At 39.2% G+C, this 17,336-nt stretch overlaps 12 protein-coding genes across 12 annotated transcripts; 3 read left to right on the forward strand and 9 right to left on the reverse strand.

The window, feature by feature from the left end:
• Window positions 1–135: 135 nt before the first annotated feature.
• JH06_5394 (hypothetical protein) lies at window positions 136–625 on the reverse strand (the record flags this gene model as incomplete). The annotated part of the gene is made up of 3 exons (XM_014672034.1): window positions 136–290; window positions 322–445; window positions 488–625. The coding sequence occupies 3 exons, from the start codon at window positions 623–625 to the stop codon at window positions 136–138; spliced, it is 417 nt and encodes a 138-aa protein (XP_014527520.1).
• Window positions 626–1,052: 427 nt separating this feature from the next.
• Window positions 1,053–1,334, reverse strand: JH06_5393 (hypothetical protein; the record flags this gene model as incomplete). The annotated part of the gene is made up of 3 exons (XM_014672033.1): window positions 1,053–1,100; window positions 1,125–1,243; window positions 1,274–1,334. The coding sequence occupies 3 exons, from the start codon at window positions 1,332–1,334 to the stop codon at window positions 1,053–1,055; spliced, it is 228 nt and encodes a 75-aa protein (XP_014527519.1).
• A 261-nt stretch (window positions 1,335–1,595) lies between these two features.
• JH06_5392 (hypothetical protein) lies at window positions 1,596–2,080 on the reverse strand (the record flags this gene model as incomplete). The annotated part of the gene is made up of 2 exons (XM_014672032.1): window positions 1,596–1,898; window positions 1,931–2,080. 2 exons carry the CDS (start codon window positions 2,078–2,080, stop codon window positions 1,596–1,598), a joined length of 453 nt encoding a protein of 150 aa, XP_014527518.1.
• Window positions 2,081–2,206: 126 nt separating this feature from the next.
• On the forward strand, window positions 2,207–2,709 carry JH06_2246 (adenosine AMP deaminase family protein; the record flags this gene model as incomplete). Its single annotated transcript, XM_014672018.1, has 3 exons — window positions 2,207–2,245; window positions 2,276–2,403; window positions 2,436–2,709. The coding sequence occupies 3 exons, from the start codon at window positions 2,207–2,209 to the stop codon at window positions 2,707–2,709; spliced, it is 441 nt and encodes a 146-aa protein (XP_014527504.1).
• Window positions 2,710–2,745: 36 nt separating this feature from the next.
• On the forward strand, window positions 2,746–3,418 carry JH06_2247 (adenosine deaminase-like protein; the record flags this gene model as incomplete). The annotated part of the gene is made up of 3 exons (XM_014672019.1): window positions 2,746–2,829; window positions 2,860–3,063; window positions 3,092–3,418. 3 exons carry the CDS (start codon window positions 2,746–2,748, stop codon window positions 3,416–3,418), a joined length of 615 nt encoding a protein of 204 aa, XP_014527505.1.
• Window positions 3,419–4,441: 1,023 nt separating this feature from the next.
• On the forward strand, window positions 4,442–4,906 carry JH06_2248 (mitogen-activated protein kinase; the record flags this gene model as incomplete). The annotated part of the gene is made up of 2 exons (XM_014672020.1): window positions 4,442–4,570; window positions 4,601–4,906. The coding sequence occupies 2 exons, from the start codon at window positions 4,442–4,444 to the stop codon at window positions 4,904–4,906; spliced, it is 435 nt and encodes a 144-aa protein (XP_014527506.1).
• Window positions 4,907–5,048: 142 nt separating this feature from the next.
• JH06_2249 (glucose-6-phosphate 1-dehydrogenase) lies at window positions 5,049–6,783 on the reverse strand (the record flags this gene model as incomplete). Its single annotated transcript, XM_014672021.1, has 6 exons — window positions 5,049–5,256; window positions 5,288–5,605; window positions 5,636–6,054; window positions 6,086–6,210; window positions 6,242–6,599; window positions 6,628–6,783. The coding sequence occupies 6 exons, from the start codon at window positions 6,781–6,783 to the stop codon at window positions 5,049–5,051; spliced, it is 1,584 nt and encodes a 527-aa protein (XP_014527507.1).
• A 150-nt stretch (window positions 6,784–6,933) lies between these two features.
• On the reverse strand, window positions 6,934–7,943 carry JH06_2250 (glycosyltransferase-like protein; the record flags this gene model as incomplete). Its single annotated transcript, XM_014672022.1, is given in 7 exon segments — window positions 6,934–7,011; window positions 7,026–7,065; window positions 7,079–7,151; window positions 7,181–7,353; window positions 7,396–7,503; window positions 7,534–7,873; window positions 7,892–7,943. The coding sequence occupies 7 exon segments, from the start codon at window positions 7,941–7,943 to the stop codon at window positions 6,934–6,936; spliced, it is 864 nt and encodes a 287-aa protein (XP_014527508.1).
• A 594-nt stretch (window positions 7,944–8,537) lies between these two features.
• On the reverse strand, window positions 8,538–10,166 carry JH06_2251 (hypothetical protein; the record flags this gene model as incomplete). The annotated part of the gene is made up of 1 exon (XM_014672023.1): window positions 8,538–10,166. The coding sequence occupies one exon, from the start codon at window positions 10,164–10,166 to the stop codon at window positions 8,538–8,540; it is 1,629 nt and encodes a 542-aa protein (XP_014527509.1).
• Window positions 10,167–10,696: 530 nt separating this feature from the next.
• JH06_2252 (twin-arginine translocation pathway signal protein) lies at window positions 10,697–13,075 on the reverse strand (the record flags this gene model as incomplete). Its single annotated transcript, XM_014672024.1, has 2 exons — window positions 10,697–13,002; window positions 13,039–13,075. The coding sequence occupies 2 exons, from the start codon at window positions 13,073–13,075 to the stop codon at window positions 10,697–10,699; spliced, it is 2,343 nt and encodes a 780-aa protein (XP_014527510.1).
• A 113-nt stretch (window positions 13,076–13,188) lies between these two features.
• On the reverse strand, window positions 13,189–14,832 carry JH06_2253 (hypothetical protein; the record flags this gene model as incomplete). Its single annotated transcript, XM_014672025.1, has 1 exon — window positions 13,189–14,832. One exon carries the CDS (start codon window positions 14,830–14,832, stop codon window positions 13,189–13,191), a length of 1,644 nt encoding a protein of 547 aa, XP_014527511.1.
• A 572-nt stretch (window positions 14,833–15,404) lies between these two features.
• JH06_2254 (hypothetical protein) lies at window positions 15,405–17,165 on the reverse strand (the record flags this gene model as incomplete). The annotated part of the gene is made up of 1 exon (XM_014672026.1): window positions 15,405–17,165. The coding sequence occupies one exon, from the start codon at window positions 17,163–17,165 to the stop codon at window positions 15,405–15,407; it is 1,761 nt and encodes a 586-aa protein (XP_014527512.1).
• Between the last annotated feature and the right edge of the window lie 171 nt (window positions 17,166–17,336).

The raw sequence follows: 17,336 nt of genomic DNA on the forward strand, positions 1-17,336 counted from the left end.
ATCAGATGAATAGACAGAAACAGAACCAGTAGCAGTCATTCCCACAATACACACTTCATCACCCATCTCCACCAAATGTGCTGATATCCAGGTTCCTGACGACAATTCTGAAGGTAATTCCACAGACTCACACTATCAATGACCTCTCATCAAAGATATTACACTCAGAGTTGTCTCATCAAATCGGAATAGTTTCACTCCCAGCATATCTCGAATCAGCAACAGACATGAATCATTCTGTTCCAACAGAGATACAGAAGCCACATTCCTCCCTCCTTGTATGTTCAATCCTATTTTCACATTCCTCATCTTTCTCTCTACGTAACAGTGATTGATATCCAGAAGCTAGAGCCAATCTGGCAGTCATCACACTTGAACCCATGGTACGAGAGGTTGCTACATGGTTCGTAGCACCCAATCGAATAAGCTCAACCATATGTTCATACTACCCATCATTCACTTTTCTTTCACTTACCATCAAACACACATGATGAGGACTCACACTCACAACATCATTGTAATACCCAGGATATCCTAATAGCTTGAATGTCATTGTCTCTTGTCGACTCTCCACGTTATACACAACCATGGTTCCATCAGCTCCACTACTCACAATTCCAATCATACTTGGAATAGAATCCTTCAGACCTAGGTAGATTGGAATATCATCACAGACTCGTCTCTCTCCTTCCTCTTCATCCAAAGGACTTTCCTCTTCCATTCCTTCTTGTACTTCTTCTTCCATCATCTTCTTCTCTGATTCTCTCTTTTCTGTCTTATCAAGACGACGACGTTTCGAACTTGCATCTGATTCAACAGGAATAGAAGACTTCTCTCCATCTTGTTGGTGCTTCTTCTCAGTTTCATTATCATAATACCGACTATTTTTGTCATTCTGATTTCCAGTCATCTCTCGTTTCAATTGTTTGGCAGGTATTGTTGAATAGAGAGATGTACACGAACCACGTAGAATCCTCACAGTAGAACAGAGAATATCATGAGTATGAGAACGATAGGATGCAATATGAATCCACTGATCAGATGAGTCTATGTTACTGAAGACACAGAGCTAATGAATGAAACACAACACAGAGCTGAACCTTAGCATCAACACCTCCACTCACAATCAGAGTGGTTGGAGAGTGTGAATCCGAAGGGATATCACTGGCTTGATCAATATAACTGAATACAGATACAGTCAGTACATCCCCTTCATGAGCCTTATGATTCTGAGTCATCAAACCTAATACTAATTCTATATCCCCATATCTACGACGCATGATATCCCAGATCTGAACATAACCTCGACTATCACCTGTCACAATCCTATTCATCATCATTTCATCATAATATCACTGAGTTGGACTCACAAAACGAACATTCCAGATGATGGTATCTTCATTCTTTGGTTGAGAAATCTATCGTAATCAACAAGAAGAGAGAATTACAAGAATAGAATCACTACGACCTGTATCGAAATGGTAAACAAAAACATGACTATCTCCACTTCCACAAACGATCATCGAACCATCTGTAGACCAACTACAACTCACAATTCGGCTATTACACCTAACAGTGAAGAAACACATCAAGACTCACATCTGGATAGAACGCATATATACAAGACTATCATCCGAAATATCAAATAGACGAAGGGAACCATCCTCACACGCACAAGCAATAGTATTGTTGTTAGGATTACGTTCTGCCATCCACACTGGTCCTCCATACGAGTCACTCTGACTCACAACACACATTTCCCTTAGATTCACCTCAAACAATTGACCCTGAAGACCCGTTCCAAACAACCGATAACGAAACAATGGAATATCGTTATTATTGATGCAACAAGACCAAAGAAGAGAACGAATAGACAAATTCTCATGACCTGCAATTCTCTACAGATGAATATACAAATGAACCTCGTTACACATTCACAAAACCATTTCTCTTCCGTATTCCATAGTTCAATATCTCCATTCTCTCGACCTACTGCAAGAAGAGGGAGTTCAGGATGGAACGACATCGCACAAGCAGCTGATGGCATCCACTCAGAGAATCGGCACCGATGAATATCCATGGCAGACTCGGTGTTGAGAAAATAGGAAAAGAACCAAAGGCAGAAATTGCAGGCTTTTGAGGAATTGTTGGATCCTAGAATGTTTTGGGAATTCGATGGATATCATCTTTTGTATCGTAATTGAATATGTTATCAATTGAGAAGTGCAGACAATTACCAAAGATTGTGATTCTATGAGGAGAAGATGATCGATAGGAACTGCATGCTCATTTGCATGGATGTATTCGAAAGAAAACAGTTCTAGAACTATTCCAGAAGAAATATGGAGATGAACGAACTAAAGAGGTGGAACAGCTGTTGAATGGGGATCGAACTCTCAAGGAGTAAAAATTGGTGAATACCTAATCATTATTAGTTGCTTTCGTTTGTTTGATATTGTTCATTCTGTGATCGAAACAGGAGAGCAACTGAGACGGATAACTCGCGAAATGATTGAAGACTTCCTTGCAGATGGAGTCATTTATGTCGAAATCCGGACAACACCGAGGGAATTCACAAAGGGCCAGCTTTTGACAGAGAAAGAGGGGATTGACACTATATTGGACGAGATTCACCGGAGTGAACAGCTCTATGGGGACCGAATCATTGTTCGACTTCTATTGAGTATCAATCGCAGTGAGTCCAAGTAAGAGAAGAGAAAAAGGATAAGAGCAAGAGAAAAAGCTATGCGCACGGTAGAGATGGCTATTAATTATAAGGACCATAATGAGAAGCATATAGTAGGTGTGGATCTCAGTGGCAATCCCACTGTACGTATACATGATTATCTTTATTTCTAGTGTGCTCCTTTTGCCTATTTCCAGCCTTGTTTTGATGTTCTTCGAGAACATGAGATTCCTTTTGTGATTCACACAGGTGAAGTACCCAATCACTGTGTGCTAACAAGTCCATGTGTATGCTCGAATGAAGATGTGGCTGTTTTTAATGATACAGATGATATTCTTGCTGCCAAACCTGCTCGATTGGGTCATGCTCTCTTTCTTGTACAAATGGATAGATGATCTCATATAGAATGAACAGAATAAACGGGATCTTCACATTCCTATTGAGATCTGCCCAACTTCGAATTTGATGACTCTGGGACTGAAATCTCTATTGAATCATCCCGTAATTAACGAATTAATGAAATCTGTTCCAACATCGATCAACACCGATGATCCATTCATCTTCAACGTCATGCTAAGCGATGAATATTGGAAAGTAGCTAGTACACTAAACTGGAATGTTGAAGAACTCATTGATTATATGGAAGGAGTTGAAGACCAGATTCTAGACTCCTCTAAAATTGTTCACAATCGAATTCAATCATCGCTGGAGGTATTCCGCAATTCACTTTAGTTTTTGATTGTATTCAATTGTTTCTTACAGTCTTCAATCCTTGTACTTGGTGAGACCATCATTCGAGACACTGAATTTGGTATGAATTCATCAGATACAACGAGAGAGCTGAATCTGGAGATGAAAGATGATAATCGAAAAACCCTCACAGGGATCATCAGTAAAAAGGAATTCATGTCACTCCCTTATGAGAAAAGTGAGTAATAGGGTTATTGGTTTAAGTTTATAGAAAAGGAGGAGTTAAGACATCTGCAAAATACACTTGTCTATTGTAGTGTTATAGTTTGATTTCTAGAAATATCTGCGGGATTGTTGTGATCATTTACGGAAACAGAAGGAGGAAAAGATATCTCATTGGGAAAGAGTTGAAAAGAATAATAGCAGACTACGAGATGAATGCAAGCGAGTTTTGGAAAAGGAGAAGCTTATAAACGAAATTGAGGATTTGGATTGTGATGTATGAGGTTTTGTAGGATCAGAATGTAGATCAAAAAGAAAGTTGAAACCGAATCTGACAATAGGACGGTTATGAGTTCTACTATAGGTACTATACATATTACTATGATGATTCTAGTTATTTCGCGCGAACTAGTTACAACCATAAATACAAGAATCACCAATCTCAGACCGTATGGACAGGGTCATAAAATCTGGGTAGATTAGTTACATTAACTATAATTATAGTTCTATCTTGGAACTCCCTCTACTGGAGATGAAGATGTATTTGTAAAACTATACATAAAACCAATCATTCAATTGGATGATGATGCCAGTTCGATGGATAGCCGAGTATCTATTGATAGTCTTGCATATAAGGGCGATAATGTGTATTCAGATATTCGCAATGAAGTGTTGATAATTCGTTCTTTAATGCATGACCATATCATCTTATACTATAACGAAATTGATATGGAAGGATTATATGGATATTCAATGGAGTTTTGTAAAGAAGGTTCTTTGCATCACCATATCCATAGTATTGGTCCATTAGATGAAGATGAGCTCAAAATCTTAATGAGACAAATGTTGAGTGTCTTGGAATATTTGGCTGAGCGACATATTGTTCATCGTGATATCAAGACTGCGAATATTCTGATTGCCAAGAAGCATTACTACAAACTGTGTGATTTTGGATCTTCTGTTGAATTGGGTGTATTTATATTGTATTTGTCTTAGTACTAGCATGATTCTCGTGACACTGTGATTAATGATGGATGTTTCCGCGGAACTCCTCTATATATGGCTCCTGAAGCAGGTCGAGGACAACAACGTGGTCGATCAGATGTGTGGAGTTTGGGTTGTTGTATGTTTGAAGCAATTACTGGTGTGGAACCATGGTTGGATATCAAACGAGAGTGTGGAACTCGAGAGAGTATTATTTTTGAGATCGCAAGACAAACCCAACCTCCACCAATGGATGAAGCCATCTGGAATAGATTGAGTGAGCCTTTGAAAGATTTCTATCGATGTATCTTTGAAGTTGTATGAATGATTAAGACAAATAAGGAATAGGATGAAACCAAACGCCTATCTGCTACTGAGTTACTTAAACACCGCTTCTTGAATTAGTGAATATTCTATTTGTTGAATCAATCATGATATTTGATAACAAAGATACGATTAGCAAACATTATAAATGAGATGATAATTGTGGTTCCACCCATTCATAGTCAGTTGATCTTCTATATCCATACTTATCACGCAATACATCAGCTTCTGCAGGTCCTCGAGAACCTCGGTAATAAGGAAGTGGTTTCACCTTCTTTTCTTCCAATTCATGCAACAATGGAGTGAATATTTTCCAGGAAATTTCCAATTCATCTCCTCGTACAAAATGACTATCTATTAATCCTGTTTCCAATTCCTTACCTATGATCACCACGAACAATATCGAGGATCAATCGTTCATATGCTTCAGGAAGAGCAAAATCATATTTCTTCTTGTAAGTCATATCCAGTTCACCCAGCACAGGAACAGTTTCAATTCCTGGTGATTTGATATTTGTCTTCAGATAGATTGCCGTATCAGGTTGAACACGTAACACCAATTCATTCCTATTGGTATTAGAGAACAAAGGACAACCAATATCCTTGAACTGAATTCGAATCTCAGCTTTTGCTTCATCCAACGCCTTGCCACACTTCAAATAGAATGGAACTCCTGCCCATCTGGGTGTGTTGATTCTTCTATTCCTCATTTCATTCTATCACTCTTACAGGATGGTTGCAGCAAAGGTAGCTGTAAGACTGTCCTTAGGAACAGTCGGATCATCAAGATAACCAGGTTGAGTGCCATTCCCTACGTACTGTCCAATAATTGTATCCTCCAACCTCAATGGTTCAATTGACTTCAACACACGAACCTTCTCATCACGAATATCATAACTATGAAGAGAAAGAGGTTGTTCCATTGAGATCAAGGAGACGATCTGAAGGAGATGATTCTGCATCACATCTCGAATAATTCCATAGTGGTCGAAATACCCTCCTCGTCCATCCACACCAATAGTCTCCTTGAAGACAATTTGTACATTGTCAATGTATTGAGCGCTCCAGACGGCATTAAAAATTATATTTGAGAAACGAGTAATGAGAAGGTTTTGAACCATCTCCTTTCCAAGATAGTGATCAATTCGCTACATATCAGAATTCATTCTCAATTCTTACGTAAATTGATTCTTCAGGGAACAGACTTTGCAAATAAGTGTTCAGTTCCTTGCTACTATCGTAATCACGACCAAAGGGCTTTTCAACCACAATTCGTTTATATCCTTCATTATCAATACACGTCTCTATTGAATCAATCCGATTTTGAAAAGGTACCATGAATGCTTTTGCTTACTGTAGTGAATTGGGAAGGAGGAATGGCAAAATAGAAAAGACGGTTCTTCTTACACACATATCGACCGGTAGCATCCTGAACATAGAGATGACACTGGGTATTCTCCATCTCATTCAGCCTTTCATTTAGTTTCCCAAAGTCTTCTTCCGAATTATACTGTCCAGAGTGATAATAACAGATCGACAAGAAAGCATCAATACTCTCTTTATCCCCCTTTAATGCACTTCGTAGCTTCTCTCGGAATGATGAATCCGTCATCGACGTTCTGGCATAGCCAACAATCGTAGTATAAAGTGGAAGAAGCGAGTGGGAGTACAAGGAAAACAAGGCAGGATATGTCTACATTTAAACATCAATACTCGCTTACTTTTAACATAGCCAGATTTCCTGAGGCACCAACAACTACGATTGATAAGGTACCATCATAATCTGGATTTCCCTTCCCCCAAATCTTCTCAATCGAAGGCAAATTATCAAAGTATTTCATACTACTCTTTTTTGTATTGATAAAGAATGAAGACATCCTAAAAATGATATTGATTGACACAAGAATTGTGATTTGGGATCACCTGCCCTATTGTGAGCAGATGACGCAAATTGTTACATTTTTGGGTATTTGGCAATTGTTTTGTTTTGATAATCACACATTCTTGTTTTCTGAATAACAAATAGGCTATATATAAACTGGAGAATTCGGTTTCTTATTCTGAAAATCAAGACATACCCCTTTCATCTTCTGAGGCCCAAACTCCTTTTCTAACTTACTTTTAAACCTCGCATAAATTGATTCCATAGAAATACTCTTCTTGTTATCAAACCGTATACCCATTTCTGATTTTTGATGGGCCATATCCATAGCAAAGGAATGAGTAACGAGATAAAACTGAAAATCTACAATCAATCATTCCAACCACTTCTACCCTTTGCTCGGATTTCGTCCATGTGCTCCATTTTATTATAGCCATAGTTTACAAATAGTGGATCAAAAAGAGGTGTATCTTGATGTCGTTGCAAGAAATAATACGGTTCTTGATGCGCATTTAACATACAGTTCACTTTCAGAACAGGAGGGGCAGAACGATTTACTGCATACCTAAACCAATCAGCATTTGTATAACTCTATGCATAAACAGACTGACACTTGTCTACATGAGTCTTCAACTTGCCTCGATTATAGCGACACATTCCAGAGAGTAAACAAGTATTCAATTCCTCAACAGTATACGGAAAGTATTTGAGATCTCTACAATCAATTTCTACACTCCAAGTATACTCGGTAATACAGCTAATTAATGAAGTACAATTAGGAAGAATCTGTTGGAGATCAAAGAAGAGTAATGGAATAATGATTGCCGATTTGCGGTCCTGAAGAACTTTTAATGGAATTTTTGTCATCTCACTGTGTAGATTCTGAATGGGCCACATATCCATATCCATTACCACATAATGAGTTGTCCGAACGTTCCTAATACCAACATTACGAAGTAAATTGATTGGAAAGATTTTTGCAAACTTCGAGACAATGTACAAAATGAGAGTCAAACGATCAGGAAGGACACGTTCTCCCATATACCTTAGTGCAAACTCTTGCTCATCGGACTTGCAGAATAGAACTAACACTAGATTACTACTCCATCTCCACAAATGCTCATCAAGGAACATCAAACGGTTAGGTCTAGTCATTATTTCTCTTCTCTGTTATTACGTTCCCACAAACACTAGAGAGAAGCTTGCATTTCCAGTAAACGATGGAATCGGTTCTAGTTTAAAGAACGTACAAGTCATCCTACCTTCAAGTTCATCCTGTTCTTCGTTGCCAATGAACTTTCTGATAACTGGCACTTTCTCAACTTGAGAAACAGTATACTTATAGAGGTTCTGTCGCATTGGAAGAACATGGAGCTTCTTTGAGGGCTTCGGTTGCACCTTCTGGGTTGGGAGAAGAAGAGTCGGCTTGATAGTGGTAAATTGAGTATCCCTTTGAACAAGGATAGGACGGACTATTTTCTTTCGAACATGACAGTATTCTAATAATCCATAATCATCTTCTTGTTGTAGAGGAAATATCACGGAAAAGGTACACTGAAATACACCAACTGTAGTTACGATACACAGATAGAGCAAGATTACACTGAAGCCGTAATCACGTTTATATCTTGATCTACCATATGCACCCATCTCAAAAGTTGGGCCTAAAGCCAAAGATGTAGTACTATCGTGAAGATTAAATGAATTCTGTTTTGATTCGAAAATGAATTCGTAATAAACATTACATGACTACAAATTATACTTCTTCATGATTTCAGCCCGCTTCTCTGGGGGAAGAGAATTCACGTTAATCACTAGTCCACTATCTAAAGTTACAATTAATGGAGAAAGGTTAGTGTCAGACGACTCTGCAAGAGTTGGATTCGCTATGGGTTCGGAAGGCTCAGATGCATTTGTGGGTGAATGCATTTGTGGTACATTCGCTTTCGCAAACTCTGATTCCTGTATTGCAGGACGATCAACAGGAACTACTGGATCACCCTGGGGTATGGGTACTGATAGTTCTGATGGTTTGGGATTATCCACCGGAGTCTCAGTACTCTCACTCATAGGAATAGAGTGAGTAATTGGTTCTGGTTGGTGGTTCTCTAATTCCAATTTCGGAACCTGAGGTACAATAGGATTCAACACATCGTAACTTGTTGTCACACCCTCATTGATGGTGAGTACAGGCACGATAGGCAGTTGGGCCTTCAACGACTTCCGTCGAACCATCCACAATGCCACCAATAGTACTAATGCTACAATCGCACAAGCAATGATGACCCAAACATATCCTTTGATTCCTTGATCATCAGTAACTACTTTCTCCACAATAGTAATAGTTGTTGTACGTCGTCTCGTACCAACAGTTCCATGCATATATATATAATAGGTCTTTGATCGCTGGATTCCCGTGGGAGTTCCTTCGATTGAACACTGGTTGAACACCAGTCCTTCAGGCAGTTCAGGTTCAGCAAGACATGTGAAGCCACTACTCCAGTAAGTAGGTTGAATAGACACATATACATTCACAGTGAGTTCATAAGCCTCTTGAAACTCGACAGCCATCACTTCCTGTATCAAAGGACTACCGTACACATAAGGCTGCATTTCGCCAACATAGACAGGCAATCCATTGGATTGAAGTGGGTATATGCGATAACGATAACTTGGTGGTGTTAGATGAGTTCCTGTGTAAATGAATGAAAGAACATGTTCATCAATATTGTAGGGAGTTGTGGTAGACAGAGATGACCATTCCTCTGAATTAATCATTTGCCCATGTACTCGAAATCTTGTCATAGCATGACCGTTTTTAGGAGAATAATAACTCCACATTGTTACTTGAGCTTGCTGAGTATAGTACTCAAAATAAGTTTCACCTTGGACAATGATCGAGAATGTGATAACAGAGTTAATGTTATCATCATAAGCATATTCCATTGATGTTCCTCCTTCAAATGTAGCTGAATACACAGGAACTGGATACACTTTCAATGTAATTCCAGTATCTCTGCTACTAGCATATAAACCTAACCAACAATCAAATTCAATTGCTTCTTCTTGAATTGTGTGAATTTCAACTGCTAGAACACATGTTTCCGCGGCTTCTTGTCCATTTCGAATAACACCTTTGTACTGATATTCAGGATTAACATTTGAAGCTTTTGTTGAAGGTAAGACAATTCCTTTCGGCATATTATCTCGGTAGATCTCAATACCATTGAGATAAGCTACAATTCCATGTTTGTAATAGAATTGCACTTCATAAGCAGCCATATCTTGCAACCCACTAAAGGTTTTACGAAAGAAATGAGGCTTATTGGTACTAGGCAAAGCTCCACGCACTGTCTTACTCCAATCCTCCGAAGTCATGAAGTACCAATCCTGATAATATTCAGTTGTCCAGTACCATTCATCGTTTTTGTTGATGGGATTCAGTAAGGAGACACGGAAAGGATAAGACCAAAAGAAGGATCGGAAAACCCGGTTATTATAAATACCACGAATCTCGAGCCAACTCCCTGCTTCCCAGGGCCCATCCTCATTGGTGAACTCGAGGTCATATTGATAATTGGGTGATCTTGAAATGCAAACATACTTTGTTTCCGTCACGTTTGGTCTTGGAATCCCTGAATTGTAGACAACTGTCCTTGTTCCAGGAAATAGCAATGTAAACTCCTCATCACCACTATATTCCATCGTATGCCGGATAAATGTGACATTGATGTAACCATCTTGACAAACTGACCTTCCTAATTGAAGTACTAAATATGAGAACATACATCAACAACGACGGAGCAATACTTCTAAAACAAAGAATCTGGAAAGAAGCATTTTGAGAGTGAAAAGATCACTGAAGTTCAAACAAACAATAACAACAGAAATAGATCCATAACTACTACTTACTTCACATTCGCTCTCTGTTCTTCTGTCATAGATTCCCAATTCATATACTGAGGAGCTGGAGCTCGACCATTACTGACTACAGGATTTTGGACATGCTGTGAGTTGACTTCCGAATTCATATCAACTCTGTACTCAGTATCTGGATTTGAGTAAAACATAGAACGACCCAAATCCTGTGGAGAAGTTGACGGTTGTGTGGGAGAATGACGAACCAACACACTCACCTTAGCAGGATGCGACGATGTTGACATTCCGTCTGTTGGATTGGACGGAGTCCTAAGAAGAGTAGCAGGTGTACCAATAACATTGTTATTCGGAGTACTTCTAGGATCGAAAACAACAGAATAGCCTGGTGTAGCTGGAGGCATAACATAAGCCGGATTACTTAGAAGAGAGTTCTGTATCTGCTCATTATATTGTACTGATTGATCATAGCCAGTGCTTGCGTTAATTAACGGTGTTGTTTGGGAATAAGAAGCAGAGCTTCGATTACCATACAGTGTTGATTGAGCATAAGGAGCAGTGGTTGGATCACCATACTGTGTTGACTGATCAAAACCAGTGGTTGGATCACCATACTGTGTTGACTGATCAAAACCAGTGGTTGGATCACCATACTGTACTGGATCCTTCTGAGATTGAATGTCCATCTCTTGGTTTAGAACATGAACACTAGGATCCACAACTACAGGGCTAGGCTTTGGTGTCTCTATAGATTGTTGTACTCGTAACTCTTTCTGTGGCTTCTTTGTGATGCGTCTCACAATCAATGCAAGTACTATCACCACAATCACCACAACTACGACAATAAGAATAATAATCATGATTCCAGGACCTTTATCCCCATCAGTTGGTGTTGGTTCAATAATTGCTAATTTAACTATTCGATACTTGGTTCCCATCACATCATAGATAAAAACCGTAAATGTAGTCTCTTCTTGAAGAGCAGTAGGTGTTCCTTGAATAGCACAAGCACTAAATGATAAACCATCAGGAAGAGCAGGGGTTGAAGTGCAAGTCGAAGTATTATTCCAGTTAGTAGGCTGAATAGAAACGAATTCATCCTTCTTCAATTCATATTGCTCTTTGAATTGAGGGATTTTCTGTTCTGTTGAATATGCCAGATGGCAAACACGAGGGATATATTCAATCATTTCTGTAGGAACTCTATTAGCTTTCAATGGATAGAATCGAATCTTGTTAGAATTCGGAGAGGTTGAATCACCCATTGTCACATCAACATACAGTTGACTGGCTACTGTTACAGGAGATGACACGTAATAATCGCTCCATTTCCCTGAGCCAATATCATAGGCCTGCCATTGCATATTCGTGTAATATGGCATATTCTGATAGATTAGTATCGAGAATGAAGTGATTTGGGCAGTAGGAATACTAAATTCAACATAATTAAGACCTGGACTGAATGCACTGACTGTAACACCACTCGATGTATCAAAATCACAAATACTGCCCATGTTAAATCCATCGCTCCAGATAGCAGAAGTTGGAACCACTGGATAACAGGCCTGATTACCATTAAAGGTATCTGAACTTGCATACACAGCTAACCATGCATCAAACTCAATTGAAGAACTGCTACTAGTATGAACTTCTATGGCAAGAACATTATTGACAGAACTAACTTCATATCCATTACGAATAGTACCTCGATACTGATAATATACATACGAAGTGGCACTTTTTGTTGTTGGGAGAATAGGGCCAACAGGAAGGTTATCACGATACACTTCAATACCATTAATATATGCTACAACACCATATCGATATAAGATACGTAATTCATATGCTGCCATAAAACTAGATCCACTGAAAATATGATAGAAATAGTGAGGAGCGTTAGTACTGGGATACGGGCCAGAAAGTGAAGTATCCCAAGTTTCATCCATATTCATATACCAATTAGGAACAAAAGTTGTTGACCAGCGCCATTCTTCCCCTTTCTCTATAGGCATTGCCAGAGACACCCGGAAAACACCTCCCCAGAATACCGACTTGAATACAACATTGTCGTAAGGACCACGAATCTCAAGCCAACTATCCCAGTCCCACTCTTCTGTCTCATTAGTCATGATCAGCGAGTATTGCAAATTATCCGTTCTTAGAATACAGGTCGTTAGATTCCCAATGGTATTATCTTGAGGAGGAGGAGAAGTGAAGATAGGTTCATTATTTAGTGAGAATAAGCCGAACAGCTCAGTACTGGCATAGTCACACGAACGCTTGATAAACGAAACGCGAATTTTGTCAGCTGAACAATCTGCTACTGATACCGGAACAACTACACCTTAGCTATACCCTCGACGATTACTAATACAAAAAAGAAGTAGAAGGGCTAAACTATTGGAGGCCATTCTTTTCTAGATGCTATACAAATTATAGAGATGCCACAAAGATAATAACCCGACGTCTGGGATCCCAAATATTAGGTTTTGTTTAGAATTCATTAACTATAACAAACAAAAGGTTAAACAATGCCCATCTCACTCATGATCTGCTTTCGCTGATCCTCTGGAAGTGTATACAAGTCAACAATATCACCCGATGGAAGAGCCACAATCAACGATGATGAGCTGCTGATTGTGGACTCAGTAGCAGGAACTACAGCAGGTTGTGGAGCAGCAGCAGTAATAGGAACTACGGCAGGTTGTGGAGCAGTAATAGGAACTACGGCAGGTTGTGGAGCAGCAGCAGTAATAGGAACTATGGCAGGTTGTGGAGCTGGAGCAGCAGGACTAACAGGAACTACAGCAGGTTGTGGAGCAGGAGCAGCAGCAGTAGTAACTAAAGGTGGCGATAGAATTATATCTGAAGTTTTCATAGGCATCTCAACACCCCCAGCGTCCACAGGAATGGGTTTGACAATTTTAGGCGTAGGAGACCGAGGAATCTTAGGCTTCTTTGAGTTGTTCTTCTTTAACAGTACAATTATGACAGCCACAATGACGATAACCACCACTACGATCAAAATAATAAGCCATGTCATGTTCTTTTTCTCTGGAAGAGGATCAATCGTGAGAGACAACTCAACACTTCGAGTACCAGCACGATCATAATAGAAGACTGTAAAGACAGTTGTGCTGATAGACTCTAGTGGAGTACCACGGATCGTACACCCAGTTAAAGCTAAGCCTGATGGCAAGGCAGGACTAACTCCACATTGAAGAGAGTCCGAAGACTCAGGAACTAATTCAATAGAGTCTCCCACTTTACCAAGATAAGAGGTTTCATATGTAGGAGGGTTAGGACGAGAAAGCGTATACTCCTGATAGCATACACTTGGCATTAGATCCGCGATAATAATTGGATTCGTTAATAGTTTCGTAGGATAGAATCGATACTTGTTAGCATTGTCTGAGTAATAGTTTCCTATAGGTATCTGTTCTAAGATACCATAAGTCATGGCAAACTCATCAGAGTATGTCGTTGTACTCCAAGTAGTATTAGAAAGAGGCTGATTCACCACCTTAAATTGACTCATTGCCTCATTTTGGTCTCCATTGATATTCCAACTATTCACTTGAGCTGTTTGAGTTGTATATTCCACATATGTGACATCAATGGAAATGGTATGATACGATCCAGTACAAAGCGATCCATCAACGTAAATTGCCGCATTCTCAGAAGCACTTGTCACTGCCTGAGAAACAGGGACAAAGTAACAATATGTAGGCCAAGCTGATGAATAGGTGTCGGCATAATATGCCATCCAAGCATCAAATTGAAGTGATGTGGAACCTGTCACATGAACTTCAACTGAAAACACTGAATTTGCTGCAACCTCAAATCCATTACGAATAGTGCCCCGATAATCATATGTTCCATATGTCTTACTACAACGTGTTTCTGGAGTAATTGCTCCATCAGGCATATTATCACGATAGACTTCAACTCCATTAATATAGGCAACAATACCATAGCGATAAAGAATACGGAATTCATAAGCAGACACAAATCCCATCCCTTGAATCGACTTTCTAAAGTAATAGGTGTTATCTGATTCCGGTAATGAGCTGGGAATACCACTATCCCATCCACTAACGTTACTCGAAAGCCAATCAGAATTATAGTTTGTCGTCCATTCCCATTCAGCATTCTTATCAATCGGCATAACCAGTGACAATAAGAAAACGCTACCAACGGAAGTTCTTTTGAACAGACGGTTTCCATAGGGGCCAAGAATCTCTAATCCACTACAAGGATTCCAACTATCCGTTTCGTTAGCTATCATGAGCGAATATAGCATAGAATTCACTCTAGGAATACATACAGTTCTTGTCTCAACTGAATTATCGGTAGGATACCAGGATAGATAAGCATTCTCGTCTGTCTCATAATCAAAGAGACCAAATATCTCATTCGACGCATAATCAAGAGTATCTCGAATTATGGTAATTTCTATTTGGCTAGACGGACATGCACCTTGACACACAAAAAACACTAGTACTAATGCCCGTAATCAAGTTTCCTACACGACAGCACAACAACTATGACTGCAGTGGCTCTCATATTCATTTTTTAAGATAGAGCGTTTTAACTGAGTAACGACTGGTGTGTTTATTGCCTTATGAATTCTATAATCTATTTTTAGGAATTTAGTTCTCTCTTTCTCTGCTATAACAAAAGAATCTGATAGAAAGCAAGTGAGAATACTTCGTAACCACAAACAACAACTAGAATACACTAAATAATATGTAGGTTTTTAAGGACTTCATCCCGCTTGTCACGGTCCATAGTCTGAACATCTACAACATCTCCTGTAGGAAGTGTTACAATACAAGACTGAGAAGGAGTTGGTTCTACCATATGAGTATCTTCAGTTCCCTCCGCTACATAGACCACAGTAGATTGCGATGATGATTCTCCTATATAATTGATCGTTAGCGGAGGAGCAGTAGCACTTCGAGGTGGGCGTGGAGCTGCCAAAGTAGTATTGGATCGTCTTGTATGAGTAGAATGATGCTGAGAATCATCGGGATGATGATTTTGTAGAATTATATCAGAATGCTTAAGAGCGAGAGAAGATTCATTTAGACGTATGTTTTGATAACGTTGCGGTACAGATTCAGCCAATTCACTAGGCGCTGGAGACTGATTTACTGTAGGCATAATAGGAAGTACTTTAGTCCTGTGGGATGGGCATAACATCAGAATGATCACAATAACAAGAATACATATTATACAAAAAGAAATAACTATACCCACAATGATTCCCACAGGAACATTGGATTTCCGTACTATTTCCAAACTGAATGTCTTGCATTTTGTACCAAACTCATCATAAACATATACACTATACGTCTTAGCAGCTTGAGGAATTGTTGGAGTACCAACGATTGAACACTTGTCAAACTTCAATCCAGTGGGAAGGGAAGGAATAGATAAACAAGTTACCTGATCCCAATACAAAGGAGTAATCGAAGTTTCAGTACCATTAACAACCTTATAGGATTGCTCAAATTCTGGTAGAATATACTTCAGGTCACATTCATGATATGTGATATATGGTCGTATTTCTGTTGCTATAAACGAATATGAGAGGTATTCAGATATGTAGAACCGATACAATCCGGAATTATAGGTAGAATAACCTCCAATTTGAACTGCTTCAGTAATAGATCCCTGAGAATTGAGAGTACGTGATAATTCCAAAGGACTCCACTCTTCAGTAAACAAGTTCTTTGCACTAAACTTAAACCGGCTTAATCCAAAATAAGGATCATATGTTGATATGAGCCACATATTCACTTGAGCAGTAGTACCTGAAAACTCAACATAGTAATAATCAGCATCATGATAAGGAAACTCCAGTCCTGTCCTTATGTCATAATCAGCTATCGATCTATAAGACTCGTAGTAATATGAGTTGATTCCGACTTGTACATAGGGAACAGGATATCCCTGTTCTTCTGGAAGCGAACTACTATAAACAGCTAACCAAGCATCAAATACAACCGTTTCCTCTTCTAAAGGATGAATTTCCACAGCTAAGACACAGTCTGAACATGTTATTTCGAATGCATTCCGAATTGTGCCTCGGAACTCTGCAGAAGCATATCCGCTTGTAGCTTCTGTCTGTGGAAGAATCATTCCCAATGGCAAGTTATCTCGATACACTTCAATTCCATTGATATAGGCTACAATCCCACTCCGATATAGGAATTGCACTTCATATGCTGTCATTCCACTCATACCAGTGAATCGACTACAAAAATAGTAAACAGACCGCTGTAATGGCGAGGGAGGACTATACTCACTCCAGTCACTAGGAATGGTTCGACTCCAGTCGTCGACATAGGATTGAGAAGCATGCCACTCAGTATCGGAATCAACGAGTGTCAACATGGAGACCATATAACTTGCTGAATATGTTCCTTTGAACACCCGATTACCATACAGACCCTGAATTTCCAGATAGTTTGGTATCTTCCACATTCCTGTCATAACCAGTTCATATTGAAGATTGCTCGTTTTGGTAATACATTCGACACGTGTTTCTGTTTGGTTATCAGCAGGTATCCATGAAGAATACAGCACTTCATGAGAATCAGGGGCATGAATTGTCCAAAGCTCAGTTGAAGCATTCACACCATTCTTTTTAGTGAAACTAAAAAG

Source organism: Blastocystis sp. subtype 4 (assembly GCF_000743755.1).
Source record: "Blastocystis sp. subtype 4 strain WR1 chromosome Unknown seqid_0118, whole genome shotgun sequence".
In the NCBI taxonomy this organism is placed as follows: domain Eukaryota; class Bigyra; order Opalinata; family Blastocystidae; genus Blastocystis; species Blastocystis sp. subtype 4.